At 51.4% G+C, this 20,897-nt stretch overlaps 3 protein-coding genes across 5 annotated transcripts in view; 2 read left to right on the top strand and 1 right to left on the bottom strand.

Moving 5' to 3' along the window:
• The first annotated feature begins 1,454 nt into the window (after positions 1 to 1,454).
• On the top strand, positions 1,455 to 4,614 carry LOC120905942 (probable cytosolic oligopeptidase A). The gene is made up of 2 exons (XM_040317300.1): positions 1,455 to 1,950; positions 2,106 to 4,614. The coding sequence occupies exons 1-2, from the start codon at positions 1,865 to 1,867 to the stop codon at positions 4,297 to 4,299; spliced, it is 2,280 nt and encodes a 759-aa protein (XP_040173234.1). The 5' UTR covers positions 1,455 to 1,864; the 3' UTR covers positions 4,300 to 4,614.
• On the bottom strand, positions 4,429 to 6,853 carry LOC120905943 (solute carrier family 25 member 35-like). Its single transcript, XM_040317301.1, has 2 exons — positions 5,164 to 6,853; positions 4,429 to 5,075 (listed from the first exon to the last, which is right to left on the bottom strand). Exons 1-2 carry the CDS (start codon positions 5,909 to 5,911, stop codon positions 4,879 to 4,881), a joined length of 945 nt encoding a protein of 314 aa, XP_040173235.1. The 5' UTR covers positions 5,912 to 6,853; the 3' UTR covers positions 4,429 to 4,878.
• Positions 6,854 to 15,205: 8,352 nt separating this feature from the next.
• Positions 15,206 to 20,897, top strand: part of LOC120906401 (potassium voltage-gated channel protein Shaker) — a 171,216-nt gene continuing 165,524 nt past the window's right edge. For all 3 annotated transcript variants that reach the window (XM_040318031.1, XM_040318034.1, XM_040318032.1), the window contains exon 1: positions 15,206 to 15,264. The gene's annotated coding sequence lies outside the window, so the exon portion shown is untranslated. The remainder of the gene's footprint in view (positions 15,265 to 20,897) is intronic.

Here is a 20,897-nt window from a genome sequence, read left to right on the forward strand (position 1 = left end):
GTTTGTTTTTGAGAGATTGTTTTTTCATTGTGAAGAGAGTGTAATTTAGATCTGATGATGAATTTATCGAAATGATTAAGACAGGGAAATGTAGAGCTTATACAACAATTTACTTTATTAAAACCAGACTTATAATAGTTTTATTAATGCTTGAAGCAAATAGAACCTTTTTTAAGCTTAAAAAGTCGGGTGAATATGAAAAAAAAACAAAAAAAAAACATTTTATTGCTGTCCTTTTCTTGAAATGTATTTCGCCTAGCTTCGTTTAATCATGGCCTAGATACACTTTTAACTGCTGGAGCAAAAATCTCATTCTTATGGTCGGGTCGTGTGGTCAGGTCAGATACGTGGGTATTAACACCATCGACCATTAGTCAAAACTCACTTGCTTCACTTCTGATAGTTCACATATGAGTTAAGTATTAAAACAATCGTATCGCCGTTCTAGTTCTAGCTTGGAATGCAGGAAGGAAGGAGAATGCTCTCAAAGCAAAGCACCTCTGTGTGGCTAATATGGAACCATCAGCTTGTTTGTTATTTTTAGAATGCATCAGTCGTCTAACGTCTGCTAAACGAAGTCTTTCTAGCTTCCTTTTGGATTGAGCGCTTAAGTCGTTTACCTAAGCACCACAGATAAAGCTTAAACGACTGGAAAATTGAATATCCATAGAAAAAAATGAATGCTCCACAGCTTCATTGGTTTGATCAATAGATGGCGTATTACAAACTCATCATTATATTGCTATTCTTTTCTTGCAATGTGTTTCCACAAGTTTCATCTTATCATGACCTATATAGCCTTAAAACTTTCTGAGCAAAAATCTATATGAATGGTCGTGTGGTCAGATACGTGGTTATCAACACCAACGACCATTACTCAAATCTCACTTTCTTCAGTGCTGGTGGTTTCCGTTGGAGTTTAGTATTTAAACAATCGTATCGCCGTTCTAGTTCTAGCGATGCATAACTTCAATGCGAAACCATACAACAGTACAGAGGAAATGAGAAAGCTCCTCCAAGCGATGAAGCTCCACTGGTTGGGGTATCCCACCAACAGAGAGCGCCACCAGCTTTTTTGCTATTTTTAGAATGCATGAGTCGTTTGCCGTCTGCATAACGAAGTCTTTCTATATTCCGTTTAGGTAGAGAGCTTGAGTCGTTTAGAAGCCGTTTAGTGGTCGTTTAGTTTAGCGTTTGGGACAGTTTCCATGGAACCCAGGTGACTTTATCTACAAAAGGAGAGAAAATTGCATTCAAAATATTGATTTCGATCGATTGAAAATCGAAACAAACCGGTACCAATACAACTGTCTGTTTTGTAGCGTAGCACGCGTACGACAAACACAGGGTGACCAACGCCTTTGTGCACATGTGCACGAACAGGTCGCACCGGGCTGTCAGGCTGACGACAGCTTGACAGCCACGCTTGACAGCTGGCCCGTGGGGGAACAGTTGCCAAGAAGAATAATAAAAAAAACATTCAACCACCCCTTGCTCGGGAAATGCGCGAGCAAAGAGAGGAAGAAAGAAAGAAAAAACGCGAGAAACGTCCAGAGATACATTACGAAAACAAGACCGGGCGCGTGAGTGGATGTGCGTGTGTGTGTTTGTGGTGAGAAATTTCACAACAAAATAAGAAAAGGCCGACAAAAGGTGTGCCAGCGGGTGTAGGCCAGAGGAAAGGGGAGAAAGAAAAGGAAAAGGAAAAAGGATATCCTACCGGAAGGGTCCGGGCAAAACATGAGTATCCTTTAACTACGAACACACCGGCACCAGAGCAGACCAGACACGAACGAAGCATCCGGGCGGGCAAGAAAGGAACGACATCCCGCACGCGTGTCTGCCCCAAGCAAAGGCCCTCGCGATGGCCGTTTCCTTTTGTGGCAAGCGACTGCTGCTAACGAGGACGAACCTGTTTGCGAACCCGCGACGTCACGGGTACATAGTGCTGTAAGTATGTGCGTTCTAGACTCGCCCAAACGTTCAAGGTCATCGTGGCCGGGGGCGGCTGTCACCCGCGGGGAACACTGCGCCATTTTCGGCAAAACGGGCTTTTTCCTTCTGCTTTTTGCTTTTATTCCTCCCTTCGTTGCCTCTTCTTGCAGAGTGCCCGAGATCGGAGAGGATCTGCCGGAGAAAAACCCACTGTCCAGCGCGACCGGCCTGCCCGAGTTTAACAATGTGACGATCGAGAAGTGTGTCGGCGCGATCGGGCAGCAGGCGATCGCGGCGGAGAAGAGTGTGCGGGCGATCGAGGAGCGGCTGGAGCAGGCGGTGGCCGGCACCGGCCCACCCGTGACGGACGTCATCAAGGACATCATACTGCCGCTGGAGGCGACGGGGGCCCCGCTCGAGACGACCTGGGGCATCGCGAAGACGCTCTACCTCGGCAACAGTTCGCGCATGCCGACGAAAAGCTACCTGACGATCCACGAGCGGGCCCGCGGTGCCCGGCGGGCCAAGTTCAACAGCGTGCCGATCTACCGGACGCTCAAGGGGGCGCTCGCGGCGGGCCGCGCCAACCCGGACGGCGAGCTGGGCGGGGAGGAGCGGCGGCTGCTGCAGAAGTACGTGCTGGAGGCGAAGCTGAGCGGGATCGAGGTGGACGGGTCGTCCAAGCTCGAGCTGAACGAGATACTGGAGCGGCTGGCGCAGGAGCGCTCGCGGTTCGCCGGCAAGCGGGACGTGGCGGTGAAGAAGTACCAGCAGGTGATCGAGGACCCGGCGCTGATGAAGGAGTTCCCGCCGAACCTGCTGCAGTCGCTCGCGACAGACCCGAGCCAGGCGATGAAGGGCCCGTGGCGGATCACGCTGCAGCCGGCGGTCGCGGAACGCTTCCTTGAGTACTGCGGCGACCGGACGCACCGCTGGAACCTGTGGCAGGCGGACACGCGCAAGTGCTCGATCCACACGGACAAGTCGCTGGAGAACAGCTCGCACCTCGAGTCGATCCGGGCGCTGCGCAAGCGGCAGGCCAAGCTGCTCGGCTACGAGTCCTACGTGCACATGTCGATGGAGACGAAGATGGCCGGGTCGGTGGAGGCGGTGCGCAATGCGCTGGACGAGCTGCACCGGTACGCGAAGCCGGCCGCCGACGGGGAGCTGTCCACGCTGGAGCGGTTCGCGGGCGAGCAGGGCTTCCGCGGCCCGCTCGACATCTACGACGTGCCGTACTGGAAGCGGCGCCACCTGGCCACGGTGCACCAGTTCGACCAGGAGGCGCTGAAGGACTACTTTCCGCTGCCGCGCGTCCTCGCCGGGCTGTTCCAGCTGGCCGAGCAGCTGTTCGGCGTGCGCATCGTCGAGCGGGTCGGCGTGGACGTGTGGCACGAGGACGTGCGGTTCTACGACGTGCTGGAGGCGGGCCCGAACGCACCGGCCGACCCGATCGGGGGCTTCTACACGGATTTCTATTCGCGCGAGGACGAAAAGCTGGCCGTCGCCGACAATGCCGGCTGGATGGTGGGCATCGGCAGCCGCAGTGCGGCGGCCCCCGGCGCCCGCCCGCTGGCCGCACTGATCTGCAACTTCCCGGCGCCGCTGTACGGCAAGCCGTCGCTGCTGACGCTGGACGACGTGCAGACGCTGTTCAACCGGTTCGGCAAGGCGCTGCAACATCTGCTGACGGTCTGCCGGTACAGCGACGTGGCCGGCCTGTCCAACGTCGAGTGGGACGCGGTCGAGGTGAGCGGGCACGTGCTGACGCACCTGCTGCACGATGCCGGCACGATACGGGCCATCTCGGCGCACTACACGAACGAGGACCCGCTGCCGGAACCGTGCGTGGAGGCGATCCAGCGCCGCCGCACGCACCTCGCCGGCTACCGGCTGTGCCGCGAGCTCTACCTGGCCAATCTCGACCTGCAGCTGCACCTGACCAGCGACTACTGGCTGGACGTGATGCGCAAGCTCTACCCGCACTACCACCCGTTCCCGCTCGACCGGAAGGACGCCCATCCGTGCTCGCTGGTGGCGATCGCGTCCGGCGACTGGGGCGCCGCCTACTACGGCCACCTCTGGTCGCGCCTGATCGCGGCCGACGTGTACAGCGCGTTCGCGGAGGCGAAGGAACCGGCCGCCCGGCAGGAGGTGGGCCGCCGGTTCCGCGACACGTTCCTGGCGCTCGGCGGCGGCTGCCATCCGGGCGAGGTGTTCCGGCGCTTCCGCGGGCGGGACCCGTCCCCGACCGCCCTGCTCCAGACGCTCGGCATTTACAAGCCGCAAACGGTGGGCGGTGGAGGATCCGCTGCGGCACACCCGAAAGCGGCCGGGAAGGAGGAACAGCAGCAGCAGCAGTAGGTGGCGAAAGGGCAATCTGCGTTTGCAGAACATTTGCATCCCTTTTTTTTGTTCTTGTTAATGTTGGTGTACAAATAATCGCACACAGACATACACATACGAAACAGATTGAAAGTTTAAAGAAAGGGCTCAGACTTGTGTCGTTCGACACACCCCCGTCCTGCACATGCTCGGCGGTTTTTTTTCTTTTTATTTTTGCCTATTTTTTTGTTTGTTCAGAAGCCTCTAGTTTTAAGTAGTACTGGTAGCATATGATGCGTTACGCGTAATGATTCTAGTGGTAATCATAATAAAAAAGAGAAGAACAAAAACACAGCAAAATCGCACAAATTGTGTTTAGACTTAGACTACGTTAGGCAAAACTCGGTTTTTTTTTGTTGTGTTAGTTTTGTCCGCTCCCGCGTTACTCCTTGACGCTGGAAAATCGACCCTCTTCTCTCCGCCGATTAGATTTGATCGCACGACCTGTCGGGTGCTAACCCGAGCGCCGTACCATTGAACCACGAGACCGTTCGATTCTCCACCGACTGATAAGCAACAAAAACGCTCTAGCTCTAAAAATTAGTTGTATTGCTTGCTCTAGTATCCGTAGTAGAGATCGCGCCACGCCTTAAACTGATCCCAGAACGTCAGATTGAGGATGGTGTGGGGCGCGATGCGCCAGTAGTTCGGCACGAACCCCTTGTACAGCCCGTGCAGGCCCTCGGTCCGGAGCGTTTTGGTGAAGCAGTCGGCCACGCTCCGGTAGAGCAATCCGCGCCCATTCGCATCGACACCTGTCCCCCAATAATAAAAAAAGAAAAGTGAAACAGAAATCATAAACAAAACAGCACAGCGTAACTGAGGTGTGACGCTCTCTCTCACCCTGGTTGAAGAGTCGCGTCGCGATCACGTCGAATGGGGACATGAAGACGCAGGTAAAGAACCCGCTCACCATGCTGGCGGCGAACGCGTTCACCGCGACGGAGTCGCGCGCCCACTCGAACTGCCCGAACAGGTCCTTGCAGGTGGAGAACGTGGCGAGCTGGGCGGACGAACCGACGGCGGTGCGCGTCACGATGCCCGGGTAGCCCCGCCACAGCCCCCGTACGCCGCGCTCCCGGTAGATGCCGGTCAGGGCGGCCAGCGTGCCGGTGTGCCGGTGCTGGTAGCCGACCGCGTACTTGCCGTGCGACCGGGCCTGTATCTGCGTCTTCACCATGTAGAACGGGCAGGCGACGGTCGAGCCGATGACGCCGCTCAGCCCGCCCCAGCCGATCGAGCGCAGCAGCGTGCCGGCCGGGCTGGCGCCCCGCGTCCACTCGCAGTTTTCCGCCGTCTGGTAGATGCCGAGCCGGACGCTGTTCATCGCGAACTGGAAGGCGAGCGCGGACACGAGCCCCTTCTGCAGGCCGAGCACGCCCTCCGACCGCAGGATCGAGCGGAAGGAGCGCACCACCGAGCTGTACGGATTGCTGGCGGGGGTGGTGGTGGTGGTGTTGGTGGTGCCCGGAGCACCACTGGTTCGTTGGAGCAGCTCGCCGTGCAGCTGCTGGCGCGTCTTGATCACGTCGAACGGGTTGCTGAAGAAGCCGGCACAGGTCGCCGCACAGCCCCCGAGCAGGAAGTCCATCTTGAGGAGCACTGTGAGGGGTCGGGGGGAGTATTGGGGGGTATTTCGGGGTGTGGGAGTGAGGGAGGTTACGATTACCGAGTAGCGGGCTCAACAGTTGCTTTCAAAAAACACATCACACACTAACCCCGAAGGCAGAGGGACACACGAGCAAACGCCATTAAGGGGCCGCCGCTCGCCCTTGGAGCAGGAGCTTCGTAGTAGCAGTTCGTAGTTCGTAGCTCTTCGCTCCAGCACTTACTACGCGCACTCACTTGCGGCCTACTTCACCGCCACTCACCGCTTCCGCAACGGAAACGTGACGCGGACGTGACCGAGGAAACTGGGACCGATGATCCTCGTCAGCCGCACACCGGGCACCATGTTTGCGAAGCTAGTCTTTTGTGAGATCAGTTATGTAAGGGCACACCGAGCGACACACAACACACACACACCGCTGTTGCTGAGAGGTTGTATTGCCAGATCGCCATCGGGGTAGGGTTTGCCGGGTTGAACCCGAACCCCTCGACCGATGTCTGGGGCCCTCCCTGCCAGCCCTATCCGTCACCGTTCAACTGTCACACGGTCACTCGGCCAGTCCTCGGCAGCCCTGCTGGACGCCATACCCGACACACTCGGTCGTCGTCTCGGCCGTCGGCAGTCATATGAGCGGCCGACGGCACCTCGGCAGCAGCTCGGAAAACAAGGGCCGGCGACACAGTGCCCCCCATGCGCTGCTGCAGCTACTGTGCTGCACTTTGCACCAGCGACTGAGTGAGAGGAGGAGGAGGAGGAGGAAGCGATGGGCTATATATATCTACATCGCGGCCGTACGATCGCGCCGAGCCAAAGACTCGTGTAGATGCGCGATGACTTGGCGATGACGGACTCGGCGCTTTTTTGCTCGGAGGTTTGATTTCAGCCACTGCACGCAGGCGAAACATGAAAACAACCCGGAAACTGAGGGTTCAAAACAAAACGCTGTGAAGCAGGTGACATCTGTGCTGGTTGTGCGAATTGTGGGCGCATGCGCCTGCTGGAGGGAGTCATTTCTGGAAGGGGACGTTTTGTGGTATGTTGTGCGGGATTTGGAGGCAAGATGTGCCTAAGACATGCCTCCATACACACCAGTTGTCACTAGCTGGCATCTACGAAATCGATAGTGTACTCAGCCCTTCCAAACTCCAATTCAGAACCATTAGTACATTATGGTATCTTGTCTGTATGCTCACATCATGAAGCAAAGAGGATTTGCTTGGTAACGTACGCCATTCGCGATGCCCACACACCAGGAAGGCTTCAACTTGGAATGCTTGATGTAGTGATGGGAAATTCAAAAAAATGGAACTGAAAGGAACTAGGGATGTTTCAAAACGGAACAGAACGGGTAGGTTCCGTAGGTTCAGAACCAGCCAGCTCTGGACTCATAGCTCTGAACCAACGGTTTCCAATTGAACCTACCGCTCCAACTGAACGTTTCTACCAAACCTCTTTCTCTCTGTCTTTATCTCTCTTTCTCTCTCTCTCTCTCTTTCTTGTTGGTCTGCTCACCATGGTCCATGGTGGATAGAGGCCATGGTCCGGTCAACAATCATTCTTCAGGAGGCTCGGTCTCTGACTGCAGCCTCTCATCCATATATACACCCGAGCTCCAACAGGTCTCGCTTCACCTGATCCAGCCATCGAGTTCGCTGTGCTCCCCAGCGCCTTATGCTGAACTGGGGAATGCTGTCGAACTCCTTCTTGGTGGGACATGAGTCCGGTATCCTCATAACATGCCCTAGCCCTAGCCCTTCCAGCTCTGAGTACAGCTCAGCAAGCTCGTGGTTTATTCTTCTCCTCTAAACTCCATGATCGAACACACCGCCAAAGATGGTCCGGAGGATGTGTCGCTCAAACACGCCCAGAGCGTGTGCATCCTCCGCTCGGATGGTCCAGGACTCGTTTCCGTAGAGGATCACTGGGCGAATCAATGTGCGATCCTGTTGGTGCACTGCTCCCTATGCTACCAGTCATCAATGTTGATACGATCATCTCTGCCATCAAACGTGTCAAATCCTCATATACCCCTGGCCCAGACGGTATACCGGCCATTATCCTAAAGGGGTGTGCCCCTGCGCTTGCTCCCTCGCTGATGAAGAGGTATCCCTGAGATGTGGAACCTTTCGCGTCACTTGGAACACTTCCTGGATGACACCCATCTACAAGAAGGGCTGTAAGAATGATGCTGTAAACTATCGTGGCATAACCTCACTCAGCGTGTGTGCAAAGGTGTTCGAAATGCTAATCTACGAGCCATTGTTGGCCTCGGCCTGCAACTATATTAGTGTGAATCAACATGGTTTTGTACCCAGGCGATCTACAACGACTAATCTACTAGAATTTGTCAGCAAATGCCATAAATCTATCGATACCGGTTTACAACTAGATTACAACTAGATGCTATTTATACGGATATCAAGGCAGCATTCGACAGTGTATCGCACTCCATCTTGCTAACGAAACTCGATTTACTTGGTCTCCCAAACCCCACGATAATGTGGCTCAGATCGTACCTTACAGATCGTCAACATTCTGTGTAGCAACTTGTGACGCTACATTGATCCTTCCGGCTGATAATCATCTACTGTACGCAGATGACGCGACATTTTTTCGTGTTATTTGTGAACCAGAACTCATCAACCATCAACCAGTACGTTTTTGCCAGGCCGCTCCGGATTCGGGCTATGTTGGCCCTTGACGACCGTAGAACGCAATTTGGCTCCTCTGATCTGTTCCTACTCATGTGCCGTGCTTTCAACGCCGTTAGCGACGCTTTTGAACCAAGGATTTCGCTGACTGAGTTTAGCGATCGTGTTTCTGTGCTAAATTCTGTCCCATAGTCCACATTTTTTGTTCTATGATTATTGTAATCCATTGTAAAACTTTCATTGTAAATCATTGCCAGAATGATTCGAGAGGGCATTACTATCCATCGATAGACACATAAACATAAACATAAACATAACTCAACTCAACTCAACATAACTTGTTCGAAGTAACAACCGTCCTAAGATAGCAGAACTCTTCTACTTTCTCGAGATTGACATCGGTAACTAATACACTGCTTCCCAGATGATCTGAGTCTCCATCAAGCAGGTACTTCGGCTTCGTCGCATTGATGCTCTATCGAATACCTTCTGCTTCGCGAGTCTGGTGCATACCTCTCACACATTCGCTGTTGTCCTGCCGATGATGTCGATGTCATCAGCGAAGCTAAGAAATTGAAGAGACCGGTAGAGGATCGTGCCACGGATGTCGTTGTCTAGTTCCGCGCTTCGAATGACACCTTCCAGGGCAATGTTGAAGAACATACAGGAGAGTCCGTCAGACCAGTGCCTCAGAATACTGTGAGATTTGAACCGCTGATGTTCCATAGTTCATTCCGGTCTAGGGTGTCGATGAACTGGTGATGCGACTTCTGTAGGATCTGCCGAAGAGTAAAAATTTGGTCAGTGATGGATTTGCCTCCAACAAACCCAGCTTGGTAGCTGCCGACAAAATCTGTAGCAAGGGGCTATCAAACCTACCAGGTTTGGTTGTTTTAAACTAGTTCCTAGTAGGTTCGCTCCAAAAAGCGCATCACTAGTTTAATATTCCCGCGTGCTTGGTTCAGATGTCACCATAGGGACATGGGACACACCGAGATGAGATACAGAGAGAGAGAAAAGGAGAGAGAGAGAGTTAGTAATAAGCGACATACAGCGAGAGACGTAGAAAGAGAGAGAAAGAGAGTTATTAATAAGCGATATACAGTGATGGTAATGGATTTATTTATAGTTCCCCATGCCCGCGTTACTAAGCCGTGGAACACGATCTCGGAAGCAATATTGAAACCAGGGAGGCCGGGGAAGCTGCTGTTGCGGCTGTTGGAAGAAGCGTATGCGGAGGGTCGCTGTTTGACCGCTTCCACACACAAATAAATAATTGGAGGATATAAATTTTGTTCGTCCGGAAGGGAGCGGAGGTAGCGCGAGAACGCCCCCCAGCCGATGCCGGTTCTTGTAATCGTGTACGTTCATATCTAAATTTGCTCAGCCTGTGTGGCCTTGGAAGATGTTGAATTGCTGAAGGGTGCAGTTTTACAGGCAGCAGATAACAGATGAGCATGCTGGGGGGAGATGTAGCTTTGGAGGTGGTTTGCAAGTGAAACCGTCGGTTTGAAGGGATAGGCGTCGTTGGAGGTGTTCCAAAAAAAAAAAAAAATAGAAAGCGACTTCTTGGAGGCTCGTCCCCTGTTTTCGGAAGCTTTCCTGTTTTGCTGGAAGCTTTCGCGCTTGCAAGGGATTCGTGCGGTGGACATTGAAGCTTTCAGGTGCAGCTTTCGCACAGGTACCACGCTACGGTTCTGAACTAGGCTAGCTGTGGCCCCCCGGTTTCTTGGGATGTTCGATGTCAGACTGCCAACGAATGGGAAGTTTGCTTTTTTTTTTTTCATTTGCACAGATCCAATCCCCGTGCCCCAAAGTGAGCGATGAGTTTCGGATGTCAATCAACGACCGGCCGATGACATCACGGACATCCGCAGCATGGCAGAGAGCCAATCAGACACTCCACCCGGGGTCTGCGCACCAGCGTAATGGCGCATTTTCAACAACCGGGCCTTCACGAGAGCACCAAACAAAAAACGAAGACGCGGGACTGCGAAGCAACGCTGAGTGGCCCTATTAATCTTTCGCCTCCGGCTCGACAAGCGCCGCGAAATTGGCGGCTTCGCTGGCGGCACCGAAAATAAAGTCGAGCACGCAGCCGACCGAACGGCCGCCTCCAATACGCAACGCGCTGCGTGCGCTCCAGAAGCGACACGCGGGCACGCTTGAACCGGTCGGAATGGGCGGTTATAATATTTCATTTCCCTGGAAACCCTGGTTGTGCGAGGGAGGAGGGAGGGGGGGGGTTTACGATCCGTCACATTATCTCGGGACCGTGTGGCGGGCGGGGGTCGCCCAGACCTCGGAAACGAAACCCACCGGTCGGTGGATAGGATGTGTATCAGCATCCAGCGAGTGTCCTATAAATAGGCGGTCCGCAGTCTATTTCCATTCCCAACGAGGGGGGGGGGGGGTGCAAAAAAGGGACCAAACCTCCAAGCAAATGGATAGGCGCGCGCGCTCGTTAAATTCGCAGCGAAGTGGGCCGGCTGCCGGCATCTGCCGAAGGAGGTTGTTGGCCGCCGCCTGGTGGACAGAATGATGATTTATGCGAGATTCGACCAGGCAAGCTGCCGCTGACGGCGGTGAGGGTCCCGCTCGTTGGTTTGGGAGGTGTCTGTCTGTGTGTGTGTGATTGGGAAAACCAAAGCCGCCAAGACAGTTGACAGTGCAGTGCAATGGCGGCCGCCCGACACGGGAAAGTTGAAGCTCTTTTTCCTTTAAAAAAAGGAGGGGAAACAATTCCAGCGCCCCACTGAAACACCTGTTGGGCCCCTTTGCTGGCACCACCTCCCAAGGAGCAGAGCGCAACAGATGCCTTCCCGCCCTGTCCCGCTCCTTCCGCTAATGGTTTCCGCTTTGGAGGCATAATCTAATTGGAACGCTGCGCCGCATCCAAACAGTCTGGCATGCAACCGCCCTTTGCACTGCTTTATAGGCGCGCGTGTGTGTGTGTGTGTGCGTTGAAATGCAGTGCCCTGTGCTGATGGTGCTCTCCGTATACTAAAACCACTCCATCGAAGGGTCCGCAAACGTTACGGGCGTTACAGAGAGCGCCCCAACCATCGCGCAAGCAAAACCAGGCCGGGAAGCCATCTTTGCCATCATCGCTGGACGGTGCCGGACTGCGCCAGTTTGTGGTGTCCTGCGATCCATCACCCCCCCTCCCCCTCCCCCCTCCACTGGTCACTCACTTGGGCTACCGGCTTGGTGTGACATGGGCGTGAGTGACCACTTATCATATCATCACACGCATCGCAGCACTTTGGAGGGAAACGTGCGCGCCAATCCCACTCCACTCCTCCCTCCTGCCCCCTCTGATTACCGCTTTTCCGAGTACACACCGTCTGCAGATGTGCAGATGTTCGGGCCCCGGACCGCTGCTCTGCAGAGGCACTCTCGAGAGTGTGTGCGCGCGCGCGCGCACACCGTGAACCGCCTCGGGAGTCGCCGTGTGTTATCAGCGCTATCAGGTGGCTCGTGGGCGAGGGAGGGAAGGGGGGCACCTATGCTCACCCACCCACCAATGCTAATCCGGACGCTATCCGTCCCGGGGCAGGCGACAGACAGCTGCAAGCCGAGCCGGATGAATAAGGCATCATGCATTCCCTGGGAAAGCCGGAACATAAGGTGACACGTTACCTTTCATCAATCCTGCAAGCTTTTGTGTGTGTGTGTGTGAGAGAGAGAGAGGAAGGAATTAAAACAGTCATGCACACAACTTCCTTTAAAAATGGCTGCGAGTTGTGTTGCGAGGAGAAAAAAAAAACAACAAAAAAAAAAGCGTCTTCCGGCCAGCTTCGGGAGCTTGTGTTTGTTCACCTTTTCAACCTTCTCGTTCTCTCTCTCTCTCTCTCTCTCTCGCTGCTTTGTTGTTTGCAGAATGGGAAAATGCCGACCCAAGCCTTAACTTCCGGGTTTTGTTTTACTAGCTGAGATCCGCCCCACCCGTGCTTCCTCCTTTCCGAGGCAAACAAACGTATTTTTTCGTTCGTTCGTTGATTGCTTACACAAACAGACACACAGAGCAGTCTCGCTAGCGCAAGCGGGCTAATGCAGTTATTATTCATTCTCCAGGGGGGGTGGGGGAGAGACTGGGGAGCCTATGAGAAAAGGAACCTGTTGCCCTTGTGCCAACTATTGACACATTGCGGTAGGAATGCGTGCTGGTTGGCGAAGGGGAGAGATGATTGCTTTATTCATTACTGCCAGCCAGCATCAGAGTCGGGTGTCAGCCTGCCAAAACTGGGATGATATTGAAGCCGAAAAGGGGGGGGGGGTAGTAGGAAGGTGGATTTTTTCCCTTGCCAAGACAGGCACCTTTTCCGCTGGCTGCAACCGCAACGGGCACGCTAATGGGCAGTGATAATAGACGGAAAGCAAAGCGAGCATTATTATTATTATTATTATTCCGAAAAAAACATTTCCCACTTTTACACTTTTATTGAGTGGTTGAAAACCCGCCCGAAATATTGGCAAAAATCCCCTCACCCCCCTCCGGGCTGGAAAGTGGTGGGAAAGTGGGAAAAACCGCTTGGCTACCGAGAAACATTCCAATCACGTTTTCCACTAATTGCCGATCGTTTTGCTCACCGGGCCGGTGTATCTGTGCAAACGTTACGATACCGGTGGTTGTAGTGGACGGGCAGAGGAAGGGAATGAAGCAAAGGAGGGGGGTGGGGGTGGGGGGAAGAAAGCAAAACACAACAATCCGTTCACAGCGAACAAACCAACCTTAGGGCTTAGGCTTTTGTCACTTAATTTGTTCCAATTTACGGGGTTTTTTCTTCCCCCGGCCTGGTGGAAAGAGAGAGAGGCGGGAGTAAAATTTCGCCACTACTAAAATTGAAACTACCGCTTTGACACACACACACACACACACACACACACACACACACACATACACACACAAATGGCTGGAGAAAATAACGATGATGAAAACTTTTCCAGCGATGCCGAAAAGAGGGAATGTAAAACCAAAAAAGTAATAAAAAATCTTCACTGAAAGGCTTGAAAGAAGGAAAAAAAAACGACCGGAAAAGGGTGCTTTTTCCCTCCCCTGTAACCGTTGTGTTTGTTCTCCCCCCCCCCATCATCTTGTTGCCTGCTAAAACACGAAATAAAACCCGACAGTTGGTTGTTAATTAGATTCGATTCGCTTGTCGCTTCCAACTTTCGCGCCGGAATTTCCCAGGCGAGAATTGCCACCGGTGAGCGCGGCCTAGTTGGGGGTGGAGGAGTAGTGAAGGAGACGGTGGGGGGGGGAAAGGGAAAATGGCGTTTCAATGAACGAAGGAGAGGGGGTGGGGGGGGCGGAGGGTGGTTCGTGTCCTGCACAGCTGCTTCCCTATTTGTGCGATGCAACAATTTGTTCCACCTCTCTCGTTCTCTCCTCTCTGTCTCTCCCAACGCAAAAAGCATAGGGTGGGAGCGGTAGGAGGGGAAGAGTTGAGCTTCATGCTGAGTTCCATTCAACTGCCCGCATTGCCCCTCCCCTTGCTAAACCGAGGTTGCTATAGTAACCGATGCTACAGGCCCAGCGCCAGCATCCCTAGTTTGAGTGTTTCGAGCGTGCGAGAGCTAGAGCGAGAGCGGCGGTGAGTGCCATTCCAGCAAAGCAGCAAGTGCTGCAGTTTGCGTTGCGGCGCAAGCCAGCCTTCTTCTCCTCCGCTGACCCGCATCCAATCCCACCATTCCCACAATGATTTAAATCGCTCGAAAGGGAAAGTGTGTCGCTACGTGCAAAACCCAAACCGGCTGCAACAGCAGGCGGTGAGATGCTGTGAGTGACTAATTAAAGGTAGTAAAAATAATAGTTTCGTGTGTGTGTGTTTTTCCCCCCTCCTCTGTCACACATAGTCGACCTTGGCCAAGCGGGTTTTCCCATCAAACTGGAAGACAGATTAGTAGCGAAAGGAAATTTAATAAAGCGCTCAAATTGCCAGTATAAACAGCCCGTACCGTGCCCGCGCAGCGCGGTGAGTTCCCTGGCGGTCGTGTTTCCCGGGCCGCCCGTGATGCTGCGTTCGAATGCGCACATGTTGCTCGCTTGCTTGCCTGCTTGTGTCTTCTCTCACTCTCGCTGCCCAACGTTTCCGTCACGCTAGCATCGGCTCGTTCGCTCGCATGCTGGAGCAGTAACTCACAGCGCAGCGAGCGAGCGAGCGCTGAGAGCATGCCTCCCTCATCGCAGCACTATGTTCCCTGCTTCTCTGCACGGTGCGGCGAGCGCCGAGATGCGAACGACGACCTCGGGCAGCGAGCGGAACTCGCTCACGGTTGACCTTTTGCTCATGCGGGATGAGTGCGCAGCGCGCGCTCTCACAGGTGCCTGGCGGTGAGTGGCAGCCGGGATGCGCGTTCTCCCCCTCCCCTCCTTCCCCCGACTCCCAGAGCGTACCTTTGCCACTGGCAGCAACAGCGTCAACGTATTCTCCCGCTGCTCGCGCGCCACTCGCCACTGCGTCTTCTTTCGTCAACGCTGCTCTCACGGTATTTGCAGCACCACTTCCCAGCAGCAGCAGCAGCAGCAGCCAACGGAACCAGCGATATATACCAGGGGAACGGTTCGCGCTGCCATGTATCGGGTATCAGTTGCAGCTCAGCCGCCGTAATGTTAAGATTGTTGCCCAGCAGCAGCAGCAGCAGCAACAGTGCGGCCCGCAGCATCGGTTCTGTGTGACGGTGTGATCCCCGAAAAAAACCTGCCCCCCTCCCCTCGAAATCCGCCCCGCCGTTGCGGGCGGATGCGAAGCATTATTCATTTCATTTGTTTGTGTTTTGTGTTTGCATCCCGTTTTCCGCTGCTGTTTTGTCGAACGGTGTTGAATGTTCGTGCTATTGTTGTTGATGCGGGAGGGGTTTTTTTCTGCTTCTTATTGTTGTCTCCCGATGTGTTCCGAAGGGTGGGAAGCGGGCGTTTGGGGAAAGTGAGAATTGTAGTTTTTGTAATATTTCATTTTTAGCTGCTAATTGCTAAAACGGTCGCGCTTGTGAGTTTGTGAAAGTGACGGTGAAATTTCCTTCCCACGCCTCTCCCTCTCTCTCTCTCGCTCTTCCTTCACTCGTAAGCTGATCGCAACAAGTTAATAGTGCGTGTGGGTGCGTGTGGGTTGGTGTGCAGCGAAAAGTAGTTTCCGCCATCCCGCTGTCGTGACTTTTCTACACTCGATTAGTTTCGTTTCTTAGGATGCTTTGTGTTTCTTACAAAGTTTGTAGCATTTTTTTATTATTTTATGTGTTATATCTACTTACCGTCCTGTGTAGTAGTGCTTGCATCAAACACTGTAAACTTTTGTTTTAATTGTATGTGACTTTTACAAGATTTTTTTACTTGTCATTTTTTTTAACTGTGCAAATTTCAAACAAAAAAAAAAAAACAAAAAAAAACATATTGATAAATTGTAAAAAACTATCCAGACCAAGTAGAGAGAGAGAGAAACAGAGAGAAAATAGAAGTGTAAAAGTGTGTCAAAAGAAAGTGAAGAGAGAAGAGGAAAAAAAAAACACTACAAGTGACGGTTATGATATGCACTGGGGGTTGGAGGAGGGAGAGTTGAGGTGAAAACAGGACTAGCACCAAAGCTAGTTACATGCGTGGCCACTTCAGTACAATCAACACAAGTACCCATCAACATTCCCGGTTGCTGCAAGAAGCAAGCGCCAAGCCCAGGATCGCCTATTGCCTACAATCCACCTGCTCGAGACGCAAAGCACAGCACTGTCCAGCACTGTGATCGTGAAGTGCAGCCGGTACTGTCGGGAGGTGTCATGTGTGTGAGTTGAATTTGTTTCTCTAATGAAAAAAGTACCGACAGATAATGAGCGAGTGATAAATGAAACGAACGAATTTGTTCTAGATGATGAGTTTGCATCATTTTCTCCTTGCTTTGTTTCCGTGAAGCACCCTAAGAACAGTGAAGCTTTAATGAGAACGGGAATTTTTTCCGCACTCTCTTTTACCTTTAACGATTTTCATCCAAATTTTACAAAAAAAAGTACCTAAATGAGCAACACTTGCACCTTCTTCTTGCTTTCGTTTGCACTCATCGAACGGCCCAATTTATCCCACCATCTCGATGAGCTCAAGTCAAATTCATCCCTTCAGTTGCTCCACGTGCTATCCTCTACCCTGTTTCGTTCACTTGCAAAGCCCCCAAGCCCCAAATTTCGTGATTATAATTCCGTCTTTGTTAAAGCTCCGGTTTCAGCTTCGTACTTACCGTTGTTGCTTTAACCGATCTTTTTTTTCTCTCCCTCTCCAACCTTGCTCCGTTGCTTGCCGCTTGATTAACAAACTTTTCACTAACACATTTCCTTCACCCTCGCTCTTCCACGTCGCCTCCTCCGGCCATGGTGAGCCGGGAGCTTTCTTGCTCATTTAACTTTCTTATTGTTCCCGTTTTTTTCGGTTTTTGTACTTCCACGCCCATCCCCTGTTCCGCTCGCTCGCCAACCAATCCGGTTCGATGTATTGACTTCAAACACGGGCGCTCGTTTAACATCATTTCTGCTCGATTTTCGAAAAGTAAAATGGATTTAGGGAGAAAAGGGGGTAGGAGGGGACGGAAAACGGTAGCTAAAGGAGTTTCACTCCACTCCAGTACTGTTATTTTCCTGTTCTTCTTTTCGTGCCCCATTCGCTGTTAACTCTAAATCAATTCCGTCCCCTTTCATCGTCTCTCCCACCGGCAGCCCCTTCTTCCTACCGACCCTGTACGATGTCGGTTACCTTTCACTTGCGCCCGCCTGGCTGAGCATGAGGACGGCTTTCGCTTTTCTTTCGGCGGGAGCTCGCGCCCGCACGCTCGATGGAGGCGCCTAGTCGGGCTCACGCTCGATGGAGGCGCCTGGTCGGGCTGACGCTCGATGGAGACCGCCTGGTGTTTGATGAAAAATTTCGAAGCTTCACCCCTTCCCCCGCCGACCAGCCGTTGTGAGAGGGGTATTACTCCTCCCCCCTCCAACAAATACACTACCAAGCCAAGACATCCCCAAGAGAGGTGAGTTTTGTTTTTGAATAGTGAGGGGACGCGAGAGAAAAAAAAGTGGAAGCAAACCTAAACTAACACGTGTGCGGGAACTATCTTGCCAAAGCGATGGACACGCGAAAAGGCTTGCCTAAGCAGCTTCCCGGCAAAGCAGGTAGCCAAAGGCAAAGGCGTCAAGCAATTGCAAACATAAAAATGCAAATGAAGTGAGCGTGTGTACGCGGCATCGTAAGCGAGTCCTTTCCACGCACGACCCCCGTTCCGCCACCGGTCCCTTGTGTCACTTTGTCACGTGTGATGTGCTGGGGTACGATAAAAATCGGCTGCCGGGGAAATGTACTCCGCAGAAAGAAACCCGGTTTTTTTTCTGTGCGCGTTTTCGGTGTCCTCTTTCCCACCCGCCCACGCGCGAAGACGCGGTTTTAGTGCTCACCTACAATCGTGTACAGTGTGCTGCGTGTGTGTGTGTGCGTGTGTTTTATTTCAAATTCTTTCCATTCCCGGTGTAAGCATTTGGGAGGGTGAAGCAGGAGGAGGTGTGATATAGAATTGTACACCGAATATGCGAAAAAATGCGAAATGTGCCTCTTGTGCACGAGCACGAGTGGTTCAGCGTGAGTGGGAGAGGGATGATCCCACACTTATATCCTCCTCCACCCATCCCGACCTTCCTCGCTACCAGTCACCAGTAGCGTATGTAAGACAGTGGAACCTTTATTGCACGGCACACGTGGCAAATGCGTACTGTCGGTGGGCTTTTAATCACCTCGGCAAATTGTGAAGCAATTGAATTTATGCTGATGCCGGTGCGGTGTTTAAAGGAGCGAGCGACGCGAAATATTTATGTTTTATTCTGCCTCATTTGGAGCGTTTGGTTTTGTTGCTTGTTCCATAATGGTCGTTGAGTGTGTGCGTGTGTGTTTCTTGCTGGTTTTTTCTTCTTGGAAATCGGCACCACTGTAGAGGTGCTTTGCTGCAGTAATGGTACAAGAAAAAGAAGAATAATAATGTTTTACATGTTTTGCTAAAGCCCGCGTTAGAGCCTCAGTGAAATTGAACGAGAAATTTTGGGGTTTTCTGCTAAATTTTAATGTTTTTTTTTATCAGAATATGGCTTATTGTACACCAAAAGAAAGTATATTCATTGCCTCTACTATCTTGACTACAAGACCATCTTGAATTAATAAATTAAATGCATTTCTGATTCCCCCCTTTGTTCACGGTGAACATATAAAGGTCAGCGGGTAATCACGAGGAAATGTGTTTAATTCTTTAATATTTCATTTTTTTACAGTTTCAATAGTTGAGGAATTGAATATCATTTCTGTTGGTGTACAATATACTGTATTATTGTAAAAAATCAACTAAATATAGCAAAGAAACAAAATTTCACGTTCAATTTCACTGAGGCTCTAACGCGGGCTTTAGCAAAACTTAACGTCTAAAGCAACCTTAAAAATGTAATGTAGAAAAAAATGCCATGAAAACCTGTTTTAGCTTACTGAATTCTCAGCAATATCTAGGACATATCGTTGGTAATGTAGACTTGTGCCAGTTGTAATATGGCATATTTCATTAAGCGTAAAATAAAATGCACCTGAATGTATACCATCTGTGCAGCAAAATCGATTTGTTAAGAGTAAGATGCGCATGAAGCATGAGCAAGATGCGCAGTGTATTATTAAACTTATATAAACATGTAAGCTAGCCTAATCGAACATGTCAGATGAAAGAACATGCCAAACTACTCGCTTCCAGGCACGAGCGACTCGTACCATTAGTTTGCTTTGTTTGGTCAAGCGGGAACGAGCAACTTTTCCATCGGAGAGCGTTAGCGATAGAGTGAAGTATGTGTGCGTGGTGCCATGAAACAAAACCATCCTTGACTGGTGGTTCCTGCTGACATACAGCTCGAAGGCATGGAACGGTTTGATAAAATGCCGTCTGTTTTCATTTCACAGTTTTACACCACACCAACAAAACCAAAGTGTTTGAAGGTAATTTCCGTCGGGCTAATCAGCTTCGGCGAAGTGCACCGGTCAACTTGACGGCTAACACAAAACGTTGGCGCCTTTGGCACGAGCTAATTCGGGCTGTAAATTGATTGGCAACCGAGCAAGCGATGGTTCTGGTTGCAGTAGGCTGCCGATCATTCGATTCGGCGCTGCGTATGCTCAAACACATGTCTGCGATGGAACGCGTAGGATGTTACGCTGAAGGAATGAAGTAGAACATCGTGTAACGTGTCGTGCCGTGAGCTAGTTTGCTTCGTTAATGTACGAACAGAAATTTTGTTTTAAAAGCATCATTTATGGACCTTTATCATTAACTGGATAGCAAAGATATACTAAAAGAAGATCAATTAGATTGGAATCGAGGTTTATTTGGTCTATCTTGTCTTGTAGCTTAAAACATCATGCTTCAGCTTGTTTTATAACAAAAATAGCAAAGAAAGATATATTTCCATTGCAACACTTCCTCTAATTGCTGCTTTACACGGATATCATTTGTAAAATTGGATTCTCTATTCGACTTTATCTGGTGAAAAAAACAAATAAAGACCCGGAATTTTTTTAATGTATTTTGCTTGAAAATGTGTTACAAATTTCTCATTCAAAATTTCACCAGTTATTTTACGCACTTAACTCCCTTGCCATACCCTAGCTCCACCACCCTACCCAGCAGCAGCATGCAATCGGAACCATGCGCAAACGAAGCCCAATTTGGCGAGCGTCCACCGAAAAGCGTACCATCATCCAGCGCTTACGCTTTAATTAGCGCCCAAATGTATGCCTTCCCCAGCGCAACAAAATCAGCTCTATAGCGCATATTCACCAGCAGCGCTAGAAAACCGCCTGCGCAAGCCCGGACCCGGATTGCTACAGATAAGGCGGGTGCAAAATCTTTTCAATTTATCAATGCGCAACGCCCCGCAAAACCGGCCAACACAAAAACTCCTGTTCGCCCGCGCCCGCGCACATATTTATCGTTTTGCTTTATTGTTGGGTAAACGTTGTTCTAACTACCACCACCAACTGCGCTGAACGCTGAACACTGCTGAAGGCTGCATGCCACTGCACGGGCGCACAAACAAAAAAAAAAAAAACAGGGAATGCACCGGGAATGCACCGGGGATGCTTCATTGCCATTGAACTTGGACGTTGGTCACACGCTAAGCTGCAAATGCTATTGTTAGGCTGGCGGTTGCTAATGGGGGGCTGGGGTAGAGGGAGGCACTATTATGCCAAAAGCAGCCTACGTAGCGTGTTTCGGGCGCTGCGGCTTTCGCAGTACTATGCAAATAATAATGAAAAAAAGGAAAAAGAA

This window comes from Anopheles arabiensis, chromosome X (genome assembly GCF_016920715.1).
Source record: "Anopheles arabiensis isolate DONGOLA chromosome X, AaraD3, whole genome shotgun sequence".
In the NCBI taxonomy this organism is placed as follows: domain Eukaryota; kingdom Metazoa; phylum Arthropoda; class Insecta; order Diptera; family Culicidae; genus Anopheles; species Anopheles arabiensis.